Below are 19,255 nucleotides of genomic sequence, written 5' to 3' on the forward strand. Positions count from 1 at the left end.
AAAAAGTTATTAATCTAAAATAACAATGTTATTTCAATCTGTTTATGGTAATTAATGTATTGACTGTTTTCCTAGGTTACAAAACTGTTTGTGTTTACTTATGTATTGTTTATATTTGAATAAAAGTTAATTTTAAAAAAAGGCATTTGTGCTTGATGATAAAAATAAGACTTGCCTCATTGTATGTACTAGTTGATGCAGGAGTTCTAATAAGAATATTTTTAACCACATCTTAATGGCATATTTCTATGTGATTGATTGTAAGGGGCACGGTCCAATTTCTAATCTAATTACTGAGTTGGAGATACAATTGGGAATTCTTAAGATGGTTCTAGCTTGCAGCCTCTAAAGATCTTTAGCAATTGCATGCTGCCATAATGGTGCCTCATATAGAGTTGCAGGTAGGATCTTAGAATTGTGTAGTTTGAGCAATGCTGGAAAAAACTCTCTGCCTTTTGTAAAATAAAATTTCTTCAAGGCTATAGACAGAATCTGAAAGTTACTTATGATATGTTTTAAATGACTTTTCTATGTCGTTAGAGCAACAAAATAGATGCCCAGATATTTGTAAGAATAAATTTGTTCAAACTCCTTACCTTGCAAACTCCAAGGATGCCCCGTCTTTCTAGGGTCTCCAAACAGCAGTATTCTAGTTTTATTCTGACTTGTACTAAGTTGCTCCATCTCACAATCTATATATCTAAAGACAAATGTCCTGACTGACTCATCAATGCCCAGCCCAAACCCCTGGACCGAGAAACATGAAATATGGGGAGAACATTCCTTTCATGATGTAAACACCCACTAAAAAGGGATTTTAAGAAATTTGCCCCCTAAGGGGGTAAAAAGAGGTAAAATCTGTTTTCCCAAAGGGATACAGCTTCTCTGTGTGGCTGGCAGACTGCCGCCTGCTTGCACCCCTGCCCACTGCCAGCTCGACCACTCTTCCCTGATTGGGCCAGCCTTTCAAGGTCATTTGCATATGTGGGCTGATTAGAGCTCACAGCATTTCACACCTCATCCCCCGCCCTCATCCCTCTGTTGGAACACAGAGGTCATTTGCGTATGCAGCCTGATTGGTCCTCACCCCCCACATTCTAAACTGACTGCAGTTGCTATTGGGAGTCATTGAATGTGTCCTGAGGTAAAATGCACCTCCCACCGTAGCGAAGCATGGATATCAAGTTAGTCTCTATATATAAAGACAAGTGTCTTGACTGACTCATCAACTCCCAGCTCAAACCCCAGGACCTAGAAATGTAAAATTTGGGGAGAACGTTCCTTTGGTGATGTAGAGGGATTTTAAGAAATTTGCCCCCCTAAGGAGGTAAAAAGGGGTAAAATGTGTTTTCCCCTAGGGATACAGGCTTCTCCTCCCCCCGCCAACTGCCTACTTAGCCACTCTTCCCTGAGGTTATTTGCATATACATCCTGATTTGTCATCACCCCAACATTCTAAGCAGTATGCAGTTGCTGTTGAGAGTCATTGAATGTGTCCTGAGGTAAAAATACACCTCCCAGTCTTCCCCTCTAGGGTTGCCAATCTCCCTGTGGGGCCTGGCTTTCCTGTGTAGCTTCCAGGCTCCTGCCTGATCGCACCCACCCCATCCCTGATGGGTCAGCTGTGTAACTCTGTGTTCTGGGTTAAAAATCAGGTAAAGGAAACTGAAGACAGTTAAAGAAAGACAGTATAAGACTCTTGAACAGGGATTTTGTGTAAAAGTCAGTATGGCAACTGTCGAAGTGCCCACCACACCACCTCTCCCTCAGTCCAACTCCATCTCTCACCTCTCACAGCCATCACCTCTTACTGCTGCCAAGAAGCCTTCTGGCAGACATCGTGCAAGATACACCAATGCTAAAAGGAGGAAGCAACTTAGAGATGCAGCAAAGAAATATGCACATCCTACTCTTACAGTGCACCGAGCAGAAGTGGCCAAGTACCAGCAAGATCACCCCAAGGAGCACAGAGCAAAGCAATCCTGGAAGATGAATAGAGAGGCGCTCATTTCCATGGAAGGTCAAGGCTCTCTCAGGCATGGCAGATGATCCTTCACTACCTTCAAGCTGCCTCTTAACCTCATCCATGCAGAAACACCCCTGTTCAGCAACTCAGAACAAAGCAACATGGCCCATGTGCTGCAGAACTGTAATCTCATTGTTTGGAATGAGAGCGCCATGGTTCACAAGAGATGTTTTGAGGCACTGAGCCTAACCCTCAAAGATGTCAGGGGAAACGAGAGAGTGATGGCGGGAGTCACCATGCCACTGGCTGGAGACTTCCGGCAGACTCTGCCAGTAGTCCCAAGGGGGACTCGAGCTGATGAGATTACTGTGTGTGTCAAGCATCACATCTGTGGCCCCCTCATCAGGAAACTCTCACTAAGAAAGAACATGAGGGTCCACTTGAGAGACGAGGTGCCTGCTGGGGAATTCTCTGAACTTCTACTAAAAATAGGGGACAGAGCGTATCCTGAGTCCAAGGGAAAGGTGACCATTCCTGCAGACCTGGGCACAGATCTACAGAAGACCTACAGCCACAATATACCCTGATATCGTCACTATCACGGAGAAGTCCATAGCCTGGTTGTGAAAGCGTGCCATTCTGACCCCCAAGAACAACAAGGGCTACCATTGTTAATGAAACACAACTTAACTCCCTCAAAGGGGCAGAAATGGAGTACAGATCTGTGGACTCAGTGGTGCAAATGGATGACGTGGACAACTACCCCGTGATGTTCCTCAACACACTCAACCCTCCTTGCTTCCCATTGTTCACTGGAAGCGCTTGGGGGTGGGGGGCGGGAGTCGGTGTTCATACCATGCATACCTCTCATACCATCAGAGAACCCCTTTGAATTCAAGAGACTGCAGTTCCCCCTCAAGGTCTGTTTTGCTATGATGATCAACAAGTTCCGGGGCAGACACTGAAGGTGGCAGGAATTGACTTGAGGGAGGATTGCTTCTCACATGGGCAGTTCTACATGGCCTGCTGCAGAGTGAGTTCACCTAGCAGCCTGGTGATCCACAGAGGTCCCTCAGTAGAAAAAACCAGTTGTATGTATTTTTCACTTTATTTCTCGCACTACAATCTTTTCCTTTAAAAAATCTTCAGTAAAGGTAACATTTTGAAATCCACTTCGTCAGTTTCTGGCATCAACACGTTTCACTTTATTCAAACACTTTTGTGAAGCTTGAGTACTATGCTATCATACTACAAAATGAACTCAACCCCACCCCATCCCCACAAACCAAAAAATGTTACATACCCATAATTATTATAACTGGATTTAAAATAGTTAAATACCATAGCGAAGCACAAGTATCAAGGCTTGTCTATATATATAAAGACAAGTGTCCTGACTGACTCATCAACACCAAGCCCAAACCTCTGGACCTAGAAACATGAAATTTGGGGTGAACATTCATGATGTAAATACCCACTAAAAAGGGATTTTAAGAAATTCGCCCCATGAGGTGGTGAAAAGGGTAAAATGTGTTTTCTCAAAGGGGTACAGCTTCCTTGTGTAACTGGCAAGCTGCTGCCTGCTTGCACTCCCACCCACTGCCAGCTTGGCCACTCTTCCATTATTGGACCAGCCTTTCAAGGCTATTTGCATATGTGGACTGATTGGGGCTCACAACATTCCCCCCCTCCCGAGACATTTGGAACACAGAGGTCATTAGCGTATGTGGACTGAATTTGCTTATATGTAAAGAGATTTCTGTGTTTATATATTTATTAGCACTTTGCACTTTGGCACCTTAAAATTCAAAAATGTATTTATAAAAATTTATATCTTATAAGCTTTTTGGATTGTCTTAGCCCCTTAGGTGTGGTTCTCCACTGTTTGTCTAGGCAGTCAGTACTAAGGGAGCTTCTGTTTGGTTTTTGTGTCCTGTGTGGCTGGCAGGCCCCTGCCTACTTGCATCCCCCTCTCTCTGATAGGTCAGCTGTGGAACTCTGTTTTCTGAGGTAAAAATCAGGTAAAGGAAACTGTTACATCCCCATAAGTATTATAACTGATTTAAAGTAGTTAAATACCATAGCGAAGCACGGGTATCAAGCTAGTAATTAATAAATTGATTAATTTGATTTCTTAAGTCCTTCCTAGTCTATGATAGTAGTAAGACATCATCAGCATAAAGCACATTAATTTGATGCCCCTTCTAATGAAGGAGCCATTACTTTCACTTTTGACAAGAAAGGACTCAAATCATTTAAGTAGAGTGCTAAAAACTCTGGAGCCAAAATGCAGCCCTGCAGCAGTCTTTTTACCACAGGTATCCGATCTGTTAAAAGACCTTTCCTCTACCACCTAACCTTTTCAGTTGTCTTAGTATACAGTAATTGAATCAAATACAATAAACATTTAGAAATTGCGTACTTTTGTAGCTTGGCCCACAACTTTTCTCTATTTACAGTATAAATGCTGATTTTAAATTTAAAAAGGTAGCATATAATCCATTCGTCTTTAAATATTTCTCAGCTCAATGTGACAAGAAGATTATCCCATTATACATTATAGAATATCCCTTTCTAAAGCTGATTTGGTCAGGTCCCAGAATGTTACAGTTGTCCGTCCAAGACTTCAATTTGAGTTCCAAATGCATGGCATACAGTTTCCCCAGCACAGGAAGCAAACTAATGGGCCTGTAATTCACAGGATCTAAAGGAGTACCCTTATTTTTATAGATGGGTACCACAATTGATGAGTGTCAGTCTGCAGGGATTTCACCTGTCTGATCTAACACTGTGAAAATATTAACTATACTCCAGGGTCCTGTAAAATTGGTGCAGGAGGAAATTCTGTTCTTCCCCCACCCCTCGCTGCTTTCATCCTCTTTCCTTCTTGCCATTTTCAGCCACCTTTCCCTACTCCCTCGTGATTTTTTCATCTTCTCTCCTTTCTGATTGCTCCCCACCCCCCATGATTTCCTTTCTTCCTTTCGAGGAGATTTTAAGTCACCTTTCTTTTTTAATTTCTTGGATTTTTGTTAAAATATGGGAACTGTCCCAGGTTTGTAGAAAAATCCTCTGTATCTGAATATGTTCTCATTGTACAGTTCGTTTTAGTCTCTAATATAAGGCACCACCCTGCCGATGGGCAAAATGTCCTGCTCACCAGATTGGAGGCAAGTCCCACCAACAACAGGTCCCACAGCAAGGGTTCTCAGGCTACAGTCCAAAGTCAAAGTACAATGGCAGGTAACATAATCCAGAAACATAGTCCAAAAGCAGTCCAAGGTCACAGTTGAGGGTCAGATAACATATTGCAAAATCAAGGACTGGGGCTGTCCAAGGTTCTGGCAGCAAGTGTGCAATAGCTAAGCAACAGGCAAGACAGCTAACTGGTAGGGTCATCAGTTGGATTGTAGGCAACTTGATCCCACACTGGCTCCAGCCTTACTGTAGTCATTTACAGAGAGTTTCCCCTACAGGTGAGGCTAGGTCCCTCATCACGCTTCTATCTCCAAGATGAGTCAGTTTCACTACTCATAAGGAGTAGTAGGGCCCAGCTCCAGTAATTAGTTAGGTATCTTCTTGCACTTCATCAGTAGGGTGAAGGCCTCAGGCTGCCAGGCATGTACTTGTGGCATGGTCCAGGCCTCTGCCCTAGCTCTTCACTTGTTCTGCTCTTGGGGTCCTCAGGAGACTGTGGCAGGTCTGTCAGTGGACAGGACCATGCTGGTCCTCCTGACTTGGAAGGAGTCCTGAGGAACCATCATCATATGAGGAATCTCCCAAGGAGGCACATGGGGGCAGGTTGTCCTCCTCTGAGGAAGACTTACCTTCTGACTTGATATCAAGGCAGGCCCTAACACCAAATCAACGTGCACATTCTCTGTTGTGAACTCCACCTTATGGAATGGGCTGCCTGATGAGATGAGGAGGACTCCCACTTTCCTGACTTTCCACAAACTGTGCAAAACTGAATTACTCAGAAGAACTTTTTTTACATGGGTTGGAGGACTGTATTGTAAGAAGATGGTTCATAAAGACGCTTTGGCAAAGGAATAGGGACTGTGGACTATACTGTCTTTTGCTGTAAGTATGTTTCTACTAGGTAGTTTCTGCATCATTCAACACGTGATGTTGCTTATGTTTTTTTAGCATTGATTTAGTTCTGTATCAGATTTTTGCTTATTTTTCAAAAAAATTTGACATTCCAAACCCATCACATTGTTTATTTGATGTCTCTACCGTATGTAATCTGCCTTGAGTCTCAGTGAGAAAATCAAACTGCACATAATACCAATAAGGTATATTGATTGTCTTATAATATAGAATTAGAATTTAAAATCACTATTCCATGAGAGAGATCTTCAAGCTATAATGTGACTTATGTAGAATTATATATTCGATAGGTTTTTTCCCTCAAAAAGCTTTTTATCCCCAAAAAATCCTCCTTGGAAGATATGCACATAAATCCAGGAATTCTTCTTCCAGAGTAAGACTTCACACTGAGCTGATTGGAATAGTAGAACTCAACCCAATATCACTGATCTTTTGAAAGTTCTTATTTAAAATGGAGCAGTAAGATGTAGTGTGCTAGGTTCCTTCTTTGCAATTCAGTACAATATATGAGACTCCCTCAGTTACTGAGGAACTACATGTGACTCTTTGACATGCCACCTCTGGCTCTTCTGAGTACGGTTCTGCAATGTGGCACGCACCCCATTTTCCAGGAAAGTGGGCAAGACCATTGCCTGGTGGGGCTTGTGGTTGATGGGTGGCTTCCACATTGAAACAACTGCTGGAATGACAGAAGTGTGGGTTACCTGTGAGCTTCCTTTGGCTGCAGGCATTGTGCCAGGATGTAAGTAAAGAGCCCATCCGGTTCAATGCCCTATGTCCTGCAATGCTACAGTTCAACTTGAAGTAAGCTTTTAATATATGGAAGCATTACGCTGGATGTTAATGGTGAATAAGGTGGTGGAAACCTTGGGGAGAAGTGATCACAACCTCTTAGAGTTCCTTTTGTTGTCGGGTACTAAGGGCGTTTGTAACCAAACACGCAGGTTAGATTTTAGTAGAACAAACTTCAGTAAGCTTAGAGATATGATGAGAGTTATTCAATGGACAAGAATGCTGGAAGGGAAAGAAGCGACTGAAGGGTGGACTCTCCTAAAAAAGGAGCTGTGGCAGGCTCAAGCTATCACCATTCCAGCAAGATGGAAATGCTGCAGAGGATCTAAGAATCCAATGTGGATGAATTCTGTGATGAGGCAAGGAGGTAAAAGATGTTCAAGAAATGGAGGGAAGTTCATGAATCCAAAGAAGAGTATCTAGGGGTAGCTAAGCGCTGTAGGGCAGCTGTCAAAGAGACCAAAGCTCAGAATGAGCTGAGACTGGCCAGAGGGATTTGCCACAACAAAAAGACGTTCATCAGATATATGAGAAGCAAATGGAAGGTAAAGATACCCTCATTGCTGGATGAAAATCAAGAAACATAGAGGACGGAGAGAAGGAAGAAAGGCTCAATGCCTGCTTTGCCTCCGTTTTCTCCTTAAGGATAAAACAGGCCCTTTTAAAGATAGTAGGCAAGGCATGGCTTTAGGGTTGCTGGTTGACCTGAGCAGAAAAGTTGAGGAGAAGCACCTTACTGCACTGGATATGTACAAATCCTCCCTTTATGAATTACCTTCTAGGCCTGTTGGAGAACATGTGATGTGTCGGAACACTGGAGGAGGGCAAATGGCATTCCAGTCTCCAAGAAAGGGAAAAAGGACAGTCCTGGGAACCACAGGCCAGTCAGCCTGACTTTTATTCCAGAAAAGATACTGGAACAGATATTAAAGGTGTTAGTCTGCTAGCATCTGACAGACACATTGTGATACAGGGAAGTCGGCATGGATTTGTCCACAACAGGTCTTGCCAGATCAACCTCATCTCATTCTGTGACTGAGTGACAGGCTTACTGGATTGCGAGAATGCTGTCAATGGAGTTTATCTGGATTTCAATAAAACTTTTGACAAGGTGGTTCATGTTTTGATGGGTAAACTGGAAGACTGTGGACTGGATTCTAGGATGGATAGATAGGAAACTGGCTTGATAACTACACCAAAGAGTAGGTATCAGTGGCACCATCTCTGATTGGAGGTGTCCAGTGAAATGCCATAGGGCTCAGTTCTGGGCCCAGTGTTTTTCAATCTTTTTATAAATGATCTGTATGAGGGTGTAAAGGGATTACTCATTAAATTTGTAGATTGTGTCACACTGGAAAGAGTAGCAAACACCCTTTAAGATAGGGATAGAATTCAACGAGATATGAAGACACTAGAAAAGTGGGCAAACTTGAATAAGATCCGATTTAACATGGATAAATGCTGTGTTCTCCACCTGGGTAACAAAAATACAAAGCACACATACATGGTGAGGGATATACTTCTGGGTAGCAGTCTGTGTGAACATGATCTTGGGATATGGGTGGATGGGAAGTTAAATATGAGAAATCAGTGTGATGCAGCAGCAAAAAAGGCAAACAGTCATGAGGTGTATCAACAAAGGCATAACATCCAAATTGATTTGGCCCATTATAAATGTGTTGGTCAGGCCCCACCTGGATTATTGTGTGCAGTTCTGGATGCCTCATTTCAAAAAGGATGTGAACAAATTGGAACAGATGTAGAGGAAAGCAACCAGGATAATCGGGCCTGGAGACCAAGCCCTACAAGGAAAGACTGAGGGACCTGGGAATGTTCCCTTTGGAGAAGAGGAGGTTGAAGGGAGACATGATTTAAGCATTTAAAAGGTTGTCACTTAGGGGAGGGAAGGGAGCTGTTCCTGTTGGCTGCAGAGGATACAACCCTAAACAATGGGTTTAAATTACAGGAGAGAAGGTACCAGCTGGACATTAGGAAAAACTTCTTCACGTTAAGAGTTATTCAGGAATGGAACCAGCTATCTAGGGATGTGGTGGGTTCCCCCTCATTGCCAGTCTTCAAGGAGCAGCTTGATGAATACTTGTCGGGGATGCTTTAGGCTGTTCCTGCATTACGCAGGGGGTTGGACTGAATGATTTGTAAGGCCCTTTCCAATTCTGATTCTTTGTTTTTTTAAAAAAGAATTCTGTGGAAATTGAAAGCTTGCTCTGAGAAGTATACTCTGGTAATACAAAAAACTTCTATTTTATATTATTGTATGTATGTGTTTGGGGGGTGCACAGGGACATACAGTTAATTTTGGTAATTGATAATTGTGAATGTGGCTCTCCACAAGTCATGGAGTGAGTACTACTGGTATATGAAGTTTCCTTGCTCTAATAACAGCAGTCTTGAAATATTTTTATTTGCTATTGCATGTCACTAATTTCATTCTGTTTTGATTCTTTCTGTCTATGTTGATTCCAGTGACTAAGCAGATTAAGAACTGGGTTTTAAATGTTTTAGTAATTGTTTTTGAGAAACTAAGGGATTGTAAGAAAAATTTGGTAAGATTATCTTTAACAAATCTAGGAAGAATGTTTTTAATGACTTAGGGGATTCCACTGTTTCATTTTGTATATTGGGATGGGAAAGCAAATCATTTCTGAACAACAAAGCTAAATAATTTGATGGTTGTTGTGGGTTTTCCGGGCTATGTATTGCCTTCGACAATACGTCTAAATAATTTGATTATAAATAAAATGTAACTGAGGGGAGCCATTTCTGCCTCCTTCATTTCCATTCTTCTCCAGAAGGTAGTTAACATATGGAGACATTGTATTGGACACATTTCACCTCTAGGATTTCTTGGTATCTATTTTAAGTCTGATTAGCCTGTTGGAGCATGGCTTAGTAGGCTGATTGGGGCCAGATGGCAATTTATCTGTCTTAGATTCATCTTCTACTAATATTGAGATGTCCAATAGGTAAGAGATGAACTTCTCTGTTTTATACTCAAAAGCATTTTCAGCTGCTAGGTATGTTAAACTACCGATAATTGTGATTTTAATGTATCATTTAGTGGCAAACTGCATTGTAAAATGTAATTTTTATTTTTGTTAGGTTTTGAAAGTATTTTAGAAGGGCTTTATGGACCAAGGCTACGAAGAGACCTCAGCTTATTTGAAGGTAAATAATTGTTTGCAGTGCATCTAAGTTGACTTTTTAATTATGCAACATTCTAAAATTTTATTGAAAATTAGGGAGAAATATTGCTTATGCTTCATTCTATATGTTACGTTGAGCGTTCTTTTATGGCAGGCTCCTCTCTGTTTCCCTATCCGTAATTTTTCAAGGACTTTCAGCAGATTTCTAACTTAAAGATGGCTGAGAAAAAATGCCAAACCGTGGTTTCATTTAAGTCTTAGGTTCCTATACTCCCTCGTTTCCTAACTTGGTGACATTCCCTCACTCTGTTCCTGCTTGGAGGCAAACCATGGTTTGTTATTACATCCCAATTGGGAAATTATATTTTATGCTTGCCTTGAATAATTTGATCACGGCTTCTAGTTCTGGTTTGGAGGGCGTGCAAAGCATCATTTCACAATTTAAAGGTAATTGCGTACTGTGGTTCACCACAAAAGGAAGAAGGAGAATGTGATTGATGGCCCACTCATGGATGAGAAGAACATCTAAGTAAATTGCATATCCCTAGATACTTTTTCCTTCAGAACAATATACACAAAGAAAGGGAGATTCATTTTTAACTAATTAAACATAAGAACATACTATTAAAGCTGATGGAAGTTGCTTTTCTTATTCCTGTGCAAATGTTTCATTTTTTATAAAATGATGTTTGTTTTACCAAATTACATTTTTCCATTTAAAAAATTCACCTTAGATCTAGCTTAAACAATGAGCAAAGTCAAGGAGTAAAATCGTTTCCTCAACTTCAGGCTGCTAGTATGGGCTCACATATTTGAATGTTCCCCTATGAAGGAGAAAGCCCAGCATGTAGAAATTAACACGTCAGGAAAATAGCTTTTGTCATATGGTGTCACAAAATGACTTTGAGAGCAATCCTAAACAAAGTTACACCCTTCTAATTCTACTGAAGGCAATGAGCTTTGAAGGGTGTAACTCAGTTAAGATTGCATTGTGAGACACAGGTTTAGATAGAGGTTTTTAATGTGTCTATTTAGGTTGACGCTACATTCTCTTAGTTGAAATTTTAATTCAGGAATTATCTTGGTTGGAAAAGAAGTGGTATATGATGCATTGAATCATTTTAAAATCTTGTGTTATGAGAAGCAGCAGTTGGGAGCTGAGAGGTGACAGTTGAAGAATTGACCATTGGGGGCTGGAGTAGCTCAGTCTGAAGAGAAGAGTAAATTAGTCTTAGAGGGTTTAGAAAGAGAAAGGGGCGTTGCTCTTAAAAGATAGAATAGACCAGAAAAGATTACTTTTAGGAAGAGTTTTAGAAGTTGTTGGGTACCAAGATCTGTTGCAACAACTCAAGATAATTGAGTAACTGGGGCAGAAAAGTGTTGTGGTAGTATAAGAATGAACCCATTTGCTTATGTTGTTAAAACAGATTTTTATAGTAGGATAAAATTGAATATTCTGTATTGTTCCCTTTCATAATTTTTCCTTTCTAAGAAATACTGTTTTACTGTACCCTTGGTAACCTCTCATACCTATTAGACATTTGCCATGAATAGGGCAGGAAGTGATTTTATTGCTAAACTAGGATGTGCCAGTAAGTTTTGATGAAGCTGATATTGCATGCTCTGAAGAGCGTTTTGAAGAAGAGCTCTGAGTGGTGTCAGAAAGGTGGTACAGGTAGCTGGTAGTATAGGGGTTAGTGAAACACCCAACTTGGATTCACTGCCAAGGCAAAATAAGCTGACCCTGAATGATGTGCAACAGGTCATTATACCATGCTTACTAGTCTTCTGTATTGAAAGATTTTTTAATGGAGGAGCTTAATGTATCTTGGTGGCTTCTGTGCAGTCCCATATCGAGACTGCAGACACTCATGCCAGCCATGGTAAGATTTCCAGAGCTTTCTAGAAGATTAGGAATGTCTACGGTTCCCATTCCCCCCCCCCAGGGCGGGGGATCTCCTGATCCCACCCTTTCCCCCCTGTGCCCAATTACTTGGCCGGCAGGGGGCACGCTCCCTGGGGCGCACCCTCCCCGCGCAGCATGGTGCACCCTCAGACGGAGGGCACACTCCTGCACCACGAGAGTGGACTGCAGCAGCGGCGGCGAGAGCAGGCTGGTATCGCTGCCCTGTGGCCTGCTCTCGCCGCCACTGCCGCGGCCCACTCTCGCCGCCGTCCACTCTCCCTGCTGCCCTTTGCGCCAAGCGAGAATTGGCTGCAACGGTGGCACCAAGAGTGGGCCACGATGAGAGCAGCCCACACTAGGGAGGACAAGGGCTCCCTTTGACCCGGGAGGCTCCCTTTGACCTCCACGTGATGACACCACTCCCCAGAAGTGAGGTCATCATGAAAGCCGGGGGCACGCATGAAGAAGAAAGCCAGGTAAGTCCTGTCTCCCAGTCCCCCACCAGGAGAGTCCAGGGACCTGGGGATCTCCCATCAAGGGACTTCAAGTCCCTGGCAACCCTAGGTGTATCCTTCCTTTGGAGTTTTCACCAAAAACATCACATGACCAAGAGGAGTGGAGCTATTTCCTCAGATCTCTTTTTGCCACTGCAGAGATCTCTGTTTCTGTTCTCTGCTTGCCCTTCCACTTATCCTTGAGGCTGAGGAGAATTATTTCTCTTAAAAGTTTTTAATTATCAACAGTTATTCTAGTGAAGAATAATACTACGTTTAAAGAGTTCATTGTCAGTCTTCCTTTGCAGTCCCACATGGGACTGCACATGCACAGTCCTGCCGGTTTTGGAGATTTTCTAGCTAAAAACTGCTAGGGGGCACCCAAGCCTCCAATGTGCATGCGTGGCCATTTTCCCTCTGAAACAGCTGCTATAGAGGCGGGGCGCCCCAGTTCATACCCTCAGTTCCTCTTTTGCTGCTGGTACAGGAGGTTCGAGCTCTTCGCTTCTCGATCGGATAAGTAGTACTTTTACTCTTCTCCTGCTTAAAATGTCAGATAAGCACCTGCAATGCTAAGATGATCCGTACGAATGGTCATGCAAACCGCCTGCTGTGTGAAACCCATGACACATGAGCCTGCAGGCATTGCCAAAATTTTACTCCGAAGGCAAGGGCCAAGCGTTCAGGTAGATTGAAGGCCTCATTATGGCAAAAAGCCATGGCAGTTACTGATCCTCTGGCAAAGGCAAAAACACCTGCCTTATCCGGCATTTCTGGTTCCTCGGATCCGAAGCCCCCAATGGCCTCCAAACCACCTTGATCTACCGCCGGCTCAAAGACTCCTTGGATCTGATCTTCCCCAACGCATTCAGAGGTACGCACGCCCATGGAACCATCAACTTTGAATCCAAAGAACTTTCGGATCCAGAAGCCATCAGAACCATCAGACCCTTCTGAACTGACACCATTGCGTTCAAAGACTCTGAGAAGTTGCCCACCCTCGGCTACACCCGGGGATAGTACTCCCCTAGCATCAAGTTGCCCGACCTTCGAAACACCTTGGATCCTAGCAAGCCCCACTTTGGAACCATCTAAGGATCACGGCTCCGAGTTGGAGCACAGATTGTCTGCTGGTTCCGACTCTAAAAGGACTAAGAAGCACCACTCCTCGGAAGAGCAGAAGGGCAATTCACAAGCGATTCCCCAGCGCACTCCGTCCACCATTGACATTAACCAGGCCTGTAAGCAAGAGACAAAAGAAGTCCAGACACATCTCATCTGACCAAAGTGTCTCCTTATCATCCAGAGGTTGGGTTGAAGAGGAGGTAATCTTACTCAACTGACCTCCCATGCCTACTGGCCACTCCAGGTCCCCCTCTGCCAGGTCATGGTCCTTGCAGTCTTCGGAGGACGAGAGTGAGATCCCTCGGAGGAAGGTGAAGTCTTATGCTTCATCCAGAGACGGACATTACTCCACGTTCCGATGACCACTGGTGCTTCGGAAGTTCATCTTGTCACGTGGATACTGGTCGGACCTTTTATACAGATGTTCTACCTAGGAACTGTTCCCCCACACCTTTAAGGGAACAACACTGCTTTTCGAGCTCTAAAATGGCATTTCAGCTCCCCGACAAAGACACCGAGGTGAATCCCTATCCTGTCAGAGAGAGCTCCAGTCCTTAATCAGAACCTTCACCAGACAAGTCATTTGGAAATGTAGAGGAAGTCTCTCCCACGGATGATTTTCGGTCATACACTGAACTTTTGTTGTGCATAGCCAAGGCCTTGGACATTGATATCTCATCCTCAGAGCCTAGATCGAAGGATAAGATTTTGCAACATATTTACTCCAGCTCGACCACCAGCATGACCTTCCATATCATTGAAGGTTTTGTCGAAATGATGAACTTCATGAATCTCAAGTCGGCCTCTTCATCAGCTACGACCAGGAAGGCTGAAGGCCTTTATAAGATCAGAGATGAAGTTTGCCCTTACCTCTCGCTACACCCTCCTCTTTCATCCTTGGTCACCAAGGAGATGCAAACCAGACCATGACAAGGCTCCCATTCTACACCTTTAGATAAAGAAGGGAGGAAGCTGGACGGTCTCGGGAGAAAAGTCTACCCTTCTTCTGCCTTGAATGTAAAAATTGGCAACTATTGGGCTATGATGGCTGCATACCAGTTACTTTTGTGAAATAAGACAGCAACCTTTATACCTACTATCCCTGAGGATCAAAGGTCATATTTGAAGGTGATTCAGGAGGAGTTAGTTCATGTAGCCCGTCATCCGATCAACGCGAGCTGCAACATGGCTGACACCTCATTGAGAACCCCTTTCCCCTCTCCTTCGCCTCACCTGGCATATTAGCAGTGATGGCATCGTCAGCTAAGGGGTCAAAACGGTTAAACACTGGTATAGCAAATAAAGTGGAGTCTTTTGATGGAAAGTATTCCTCTATTTTTGTTTGTTTCTGAGCTGGAACTGGAGTTGGGTCTTCCAGGTCACATTGTCGCTTCCCCACAGGCATTTCCAAGTAGCCAGCCAGCTGTTTGCAATTAGGGTAAGCTTTATTTCACTATTTGCAATAAGCTTCATATCACAATGCAGAGGTGTCTGACATCTCTCTTTTGTCAACAGTCCCTCAGACATGAGAGAATTTACACTCAGTTGGGAGCATCTTATCTGGCAGCTGTCTCCTGGCTATTCACAAACAAAGCTGAGCCGACTATAAATCTCTCAAATAGCCTCCAAAAGTAGAGCAGGACTGGCAATTTCTCTTGCCCTGCCCGAGCTGATATGCTGGCATGTTAAAACAGTATTGTTAAAACTCACTGATATCCCAAATAAGTTTAAAACACAGACTTGCAGAGTGCTGATAAACGTAGCCTTCAGCTTGTGGCCATCTTAAATGAATCATCAAGAACACTACTCTCTGTAGTGGTATTACTCAGGCATGCCTGGCTACGAGCCACTGCTTTACCCACGGAAACCAGGAACAGGGTGGAAGACCTTCCCTTTGAAGGGAAAACTCTCTGAGAAGACCGATGATTATCTTTCTCAGAAACGGAAGAATCAGCTAACCGCCCACTCTCAAAATCAACAATCCTCTGGATGATCGCAGTACAAATTTTATTCCAGAGGTCGCTTGTAGCAATTCCACCCTTATCAAGGGTACACATACCAGACCTAATGCTCTTATCAGCTTCATTCACCAGGAGGAAGAAAGATCACAGACACAAGCAGGGTTTTCAGCAACAACACCCAAAGGACCAACCTCAAAATCAGAAGCAATTCTGCCTAAGGCAGGTTCCAGACCCTGAATTTAGGGATAGGTTAAGTGCCTTTTACCCCACCTGGTGTAACATTACCTCTGATACTTGGGTTTTGGACATTGTGGTTTATGGTTATAAAGTTGAGTTTCTGAATTTACCTCGTTTACGACTCCCTACTTTCTCTGACTCAGTACCTTGCCCGGGTTTACAGGTAGAATTGAAGGCCGTATTAAAAAGGGGGGCTATAGAAGTAGCAGCCGATCAAACGGCATGATGGGGTTTTTACTCTAGACTTTTTGTGGTTAAGAAGGATGGTGGCCTCAAGCCAATTTTTGACCTCTGTGACTTAAATAAGTCAATCTCAATATGTACATTTTGTATGACCACCCTCCATACAGTCATGACTCTCATCCCCCCAGACTCTTCGTTTGCAGTCCTGGATCTCAAGGACGCCCATTTTCATATTTCTATATTTAGGGAGCACAGAAAATTTCTAAGGTTTACTTACAATGGACGTATTTATCAGTACCAGGTACTCCCCTTTGGTTTATCAACCGCACCACAAGTTTTCCTAAGTGTGTAGCCGTCATAATTGCTTATTTGAGGACAAAGGGTTGTTGCATCTATCCTTACCTGGATGATTGGCTCATCACTGGTCATTCAGCTGAGGATGTAGCTAGACAGGTACACTTGACCATGCACACATGCATAGAACCGGCGACTCTCTGTGAATCAAAAGAAGTCAAAGTTGATCCCTTCCAGAGCGGTCCAATTTATTGGTACGGTTCTCAGTGGTAACCATAATAGAGGTTTTTTTGCCTACAGAGCGGATTAAAAAAATAAAAGTTTTAGTGAGGAGGCTCAAGAAATGTAGATTACAATCGGCAAAGGACATACAAACCTTGCTTGGCTTCATGGCCTCCACTACAATGGTAGTTCCTTTTTCTAGGTTGAACATGCGTCCTTTACAGTTATGGTTCTTGGCTTCCTTTCATTCTGAAAGTGACTCACAGGATAGGAAATTGAATGTCCCACATAGGGTCATTAGATCCTTAGACTGGTGGTTGGATGAGGATAATCTTTTGGAAGGAATACAGTTTGGCCAACCTAAATCTGATATCACCATTACCACTGATGCCTCCAACCTAGGTTGGGGTGCGCACTGTGAGGGATCGTATGCTTATGGTACATGGAATGCAGTTGAGAGTGATTCCCATATCAGCCTATTAGAACTGAAAGCAGTGCTTTATGCCTTGGTCTTGTTTTCAGATGTGTTAAGAGGCAAATCCATCCTGATCCTCACAGACAACATGACCACCATGTTTTAATTCAACAAGCAGGGGGGCATCACATCCAAGACTCTGTGCAAAGAAGCAATACGGATTTGGAATTGGGCCATAGAACACGCTATATTGCTGCATATGGTTCGCATCTCAGGGGTGAACAATGTTCTAGCAGATCACCTGAGCAGAATAGGGGAAGATTGCCACGAGTGGTTTATAAAGGACTATAACTTAGATCCCATTTTCAGCCAGTGGGGGTCATCCAGAAATAAACTTATTTGCTTCAGAAGAAAATCAGAAAACCGAACGCTTGTGCTCAAGAGGTGGTATAGGCCACGGTTTGCTAGGAGACGCATTCCAGTTTCAATGGTCCAATCACCTCTATTACATCTTTCTACCCATTCCACTGTTGACAAGGGTGGTAAGCACGTTTCAGTCAGACAAGAAGTCGGCAATTCTAATTGCCTCCTGTTGACCTAGTGCTGTGAGAGCATTGTCTAAGGAACGCTTTGAACCTATGGCATCATGCCCCTTAAAGGAATTAACCTTTAAAATCATCTTCTTAATAGGGATTACTTTGGCCAGACAAGTGTCTGAATTACACCTGTTCACGACAGAGTTATCCTAAGGCCTGACCCAGACTTCATCCCAAAGATGAACTCAGATAATGCTACCCTCGTTCTGTCCAAACCTGAAGCACAAAAAAGAAAAGGAATGGCACTGCCTAGACATAGGCAGAGCCTTGAGTTTCTACATGGATAGGACCAAACAGTTACATAAGACTGAAGCCCTTTATGTGTCCTTTATACAATCCTCCCTGGGACAGAGAGTGTCTACCTCCTCAAGTAGATGGATCGGGGGGGTGCATTATCCTAGCATATAAAGCATAATGGCACACTGAGGAACTGCGACATTGGCAACAGTTAGAGCCTCCCTCTAGAAACAATCTGTAAGGCCGCAACATGGAAGACGGTACACTCCTTCACTACAGAACAGACAAGATTGTGTCTGCAGAAGCAGCCTTTGGCAGGAAGATGCTGCAGCACACCCTGTAGACCCAGAAGCTGATCCATCCCACCCCCAGGACACTGCTTTTTTATATCCCAAAAGTGAGGACTGCTTCACTCCCAGGACCACCAGAGAATGGGTGATTTGTTCTCACTTACCGTGAAGCTTCCTTTCTCAGTGGTCTGGGAGTGCGACAGCCCTATCCACTCTGTGGACGGCTTCGAGGAAGTATGGGGGCTGCTGGAGTACCACGAATTTAGGGTTATCAACGAATAACCAGCAGAGTGCAAGGATTTAGTGAAAGTACATAGTTTTTCTAGAGTGTTATAAAGAAATTAACGTTTAACGTTTAGTTAACAGTTAGTATGTTTTGACTAGAAGTAGTTCAGAGGAGTTTTTTCTCAAAGTGGATGTCATTACAGAGAGTCAAAGCTTGGGAACGGACTGGTGATACTAGGAACAAGCCCCTCCTCTCTGGGATCAGTCAGTTGACTGACCCTGCCTCAGAGAGGAGGAACTGTATCCCAGAAGTGAGGACTGCCCCACTCCTGGACCACCAAGAAAGGAAGCTTCATGGTAATTGAGAACAAATCTTCCATTCTTTTTCACACCTGTGTTGCTTTGCTCCAAAGATGCAAAGTCTTCCTCACCTCTCAGGGGAGGTTGCCTATCCTCCCATTAATTGAACTACTCGATTCTGTATTCTTCCTGAGACAGAAAAGGGTGTGTGTGTAGTTTTTGAGCGCTTCTTACTTGTTAAGAAAGACAAATCGAAAAACCTATTTTAGGTCCAGGTCATCTAATTTTGTGTTTTGTAGTCTTTACAGTTGTACTTGGCTGTCTTATTCATACATCTCTCTACCCTTCCTGCAGAGATTCCCTCTGCTGTTGAGCATGCAGACTGCTAGTGGCAGAATTCCAGCAGTTTGAATGTTGCATGACAACGAGGGTATCCCACTTGAGGCTGTAGTATAATTTTTCTCTGTTGATGCTTGTTTACTGACTCTTTCCAGAGGAACCCCCTTTTAATCTTGCTAGTTGAAAAAGTTTCCTTTGCCTTTTCAGTCATCGCCAGTCCATATTGACTAATTTTGTTCCGCATTTCCCTTTTCACAATGGTACTTTTGTGTTCTTATATACCTGTATGTGACACTTTAATAGAATTTGGGCTTTAGTTTAAGTTTCACACTTCAAAGGAAACTCATTTGTTTTCTTCTTTCCTAGACAGTGTGCATGTGCATCATTCTCATACTT

General features: G+C 43.3%; 1 protein-coding gene across 2 annotated transcripts in view; it reads left to right on the forward strand.

Moving 5' to 3' along the window:
- The window catches only part of LCORL (ligand dependent nuclear receptor corepressor like), a 119,678-nt gene that overhangs the window by 36,915 nt on the left and 63,508 nt on the right, over window positions 1-19,255 (forward strand). For both annotated transcript variants that reach the window (XM_054999460.1, XM_054999458.1), the window contains exon 2: window positions 9,992-10,057. In XM_054999460.1, coding sequence (XP_054855435.1) covers window positions 9,992-10,057 — 66 coding nt within the window. The remainder of the gene's footprint in view (window positions 1-9,991; window positions 10,058-19,255) is intronic.

Source organism: Eublepharis macularius, chromosome 15 (assembly GCF_028583425.1).
Source record: "Eublepharis macularius isolate TG4126 chromosome 15, MPM_Emac_v1.0, whole genome shotgun sequence".
NCBI classification, from domain to species: Eukaryota; Metazoa; Chordata; class Lepidosauria; order Squamata; family Eublepharidae; genus Eublepharis; species Eublepharis macularius.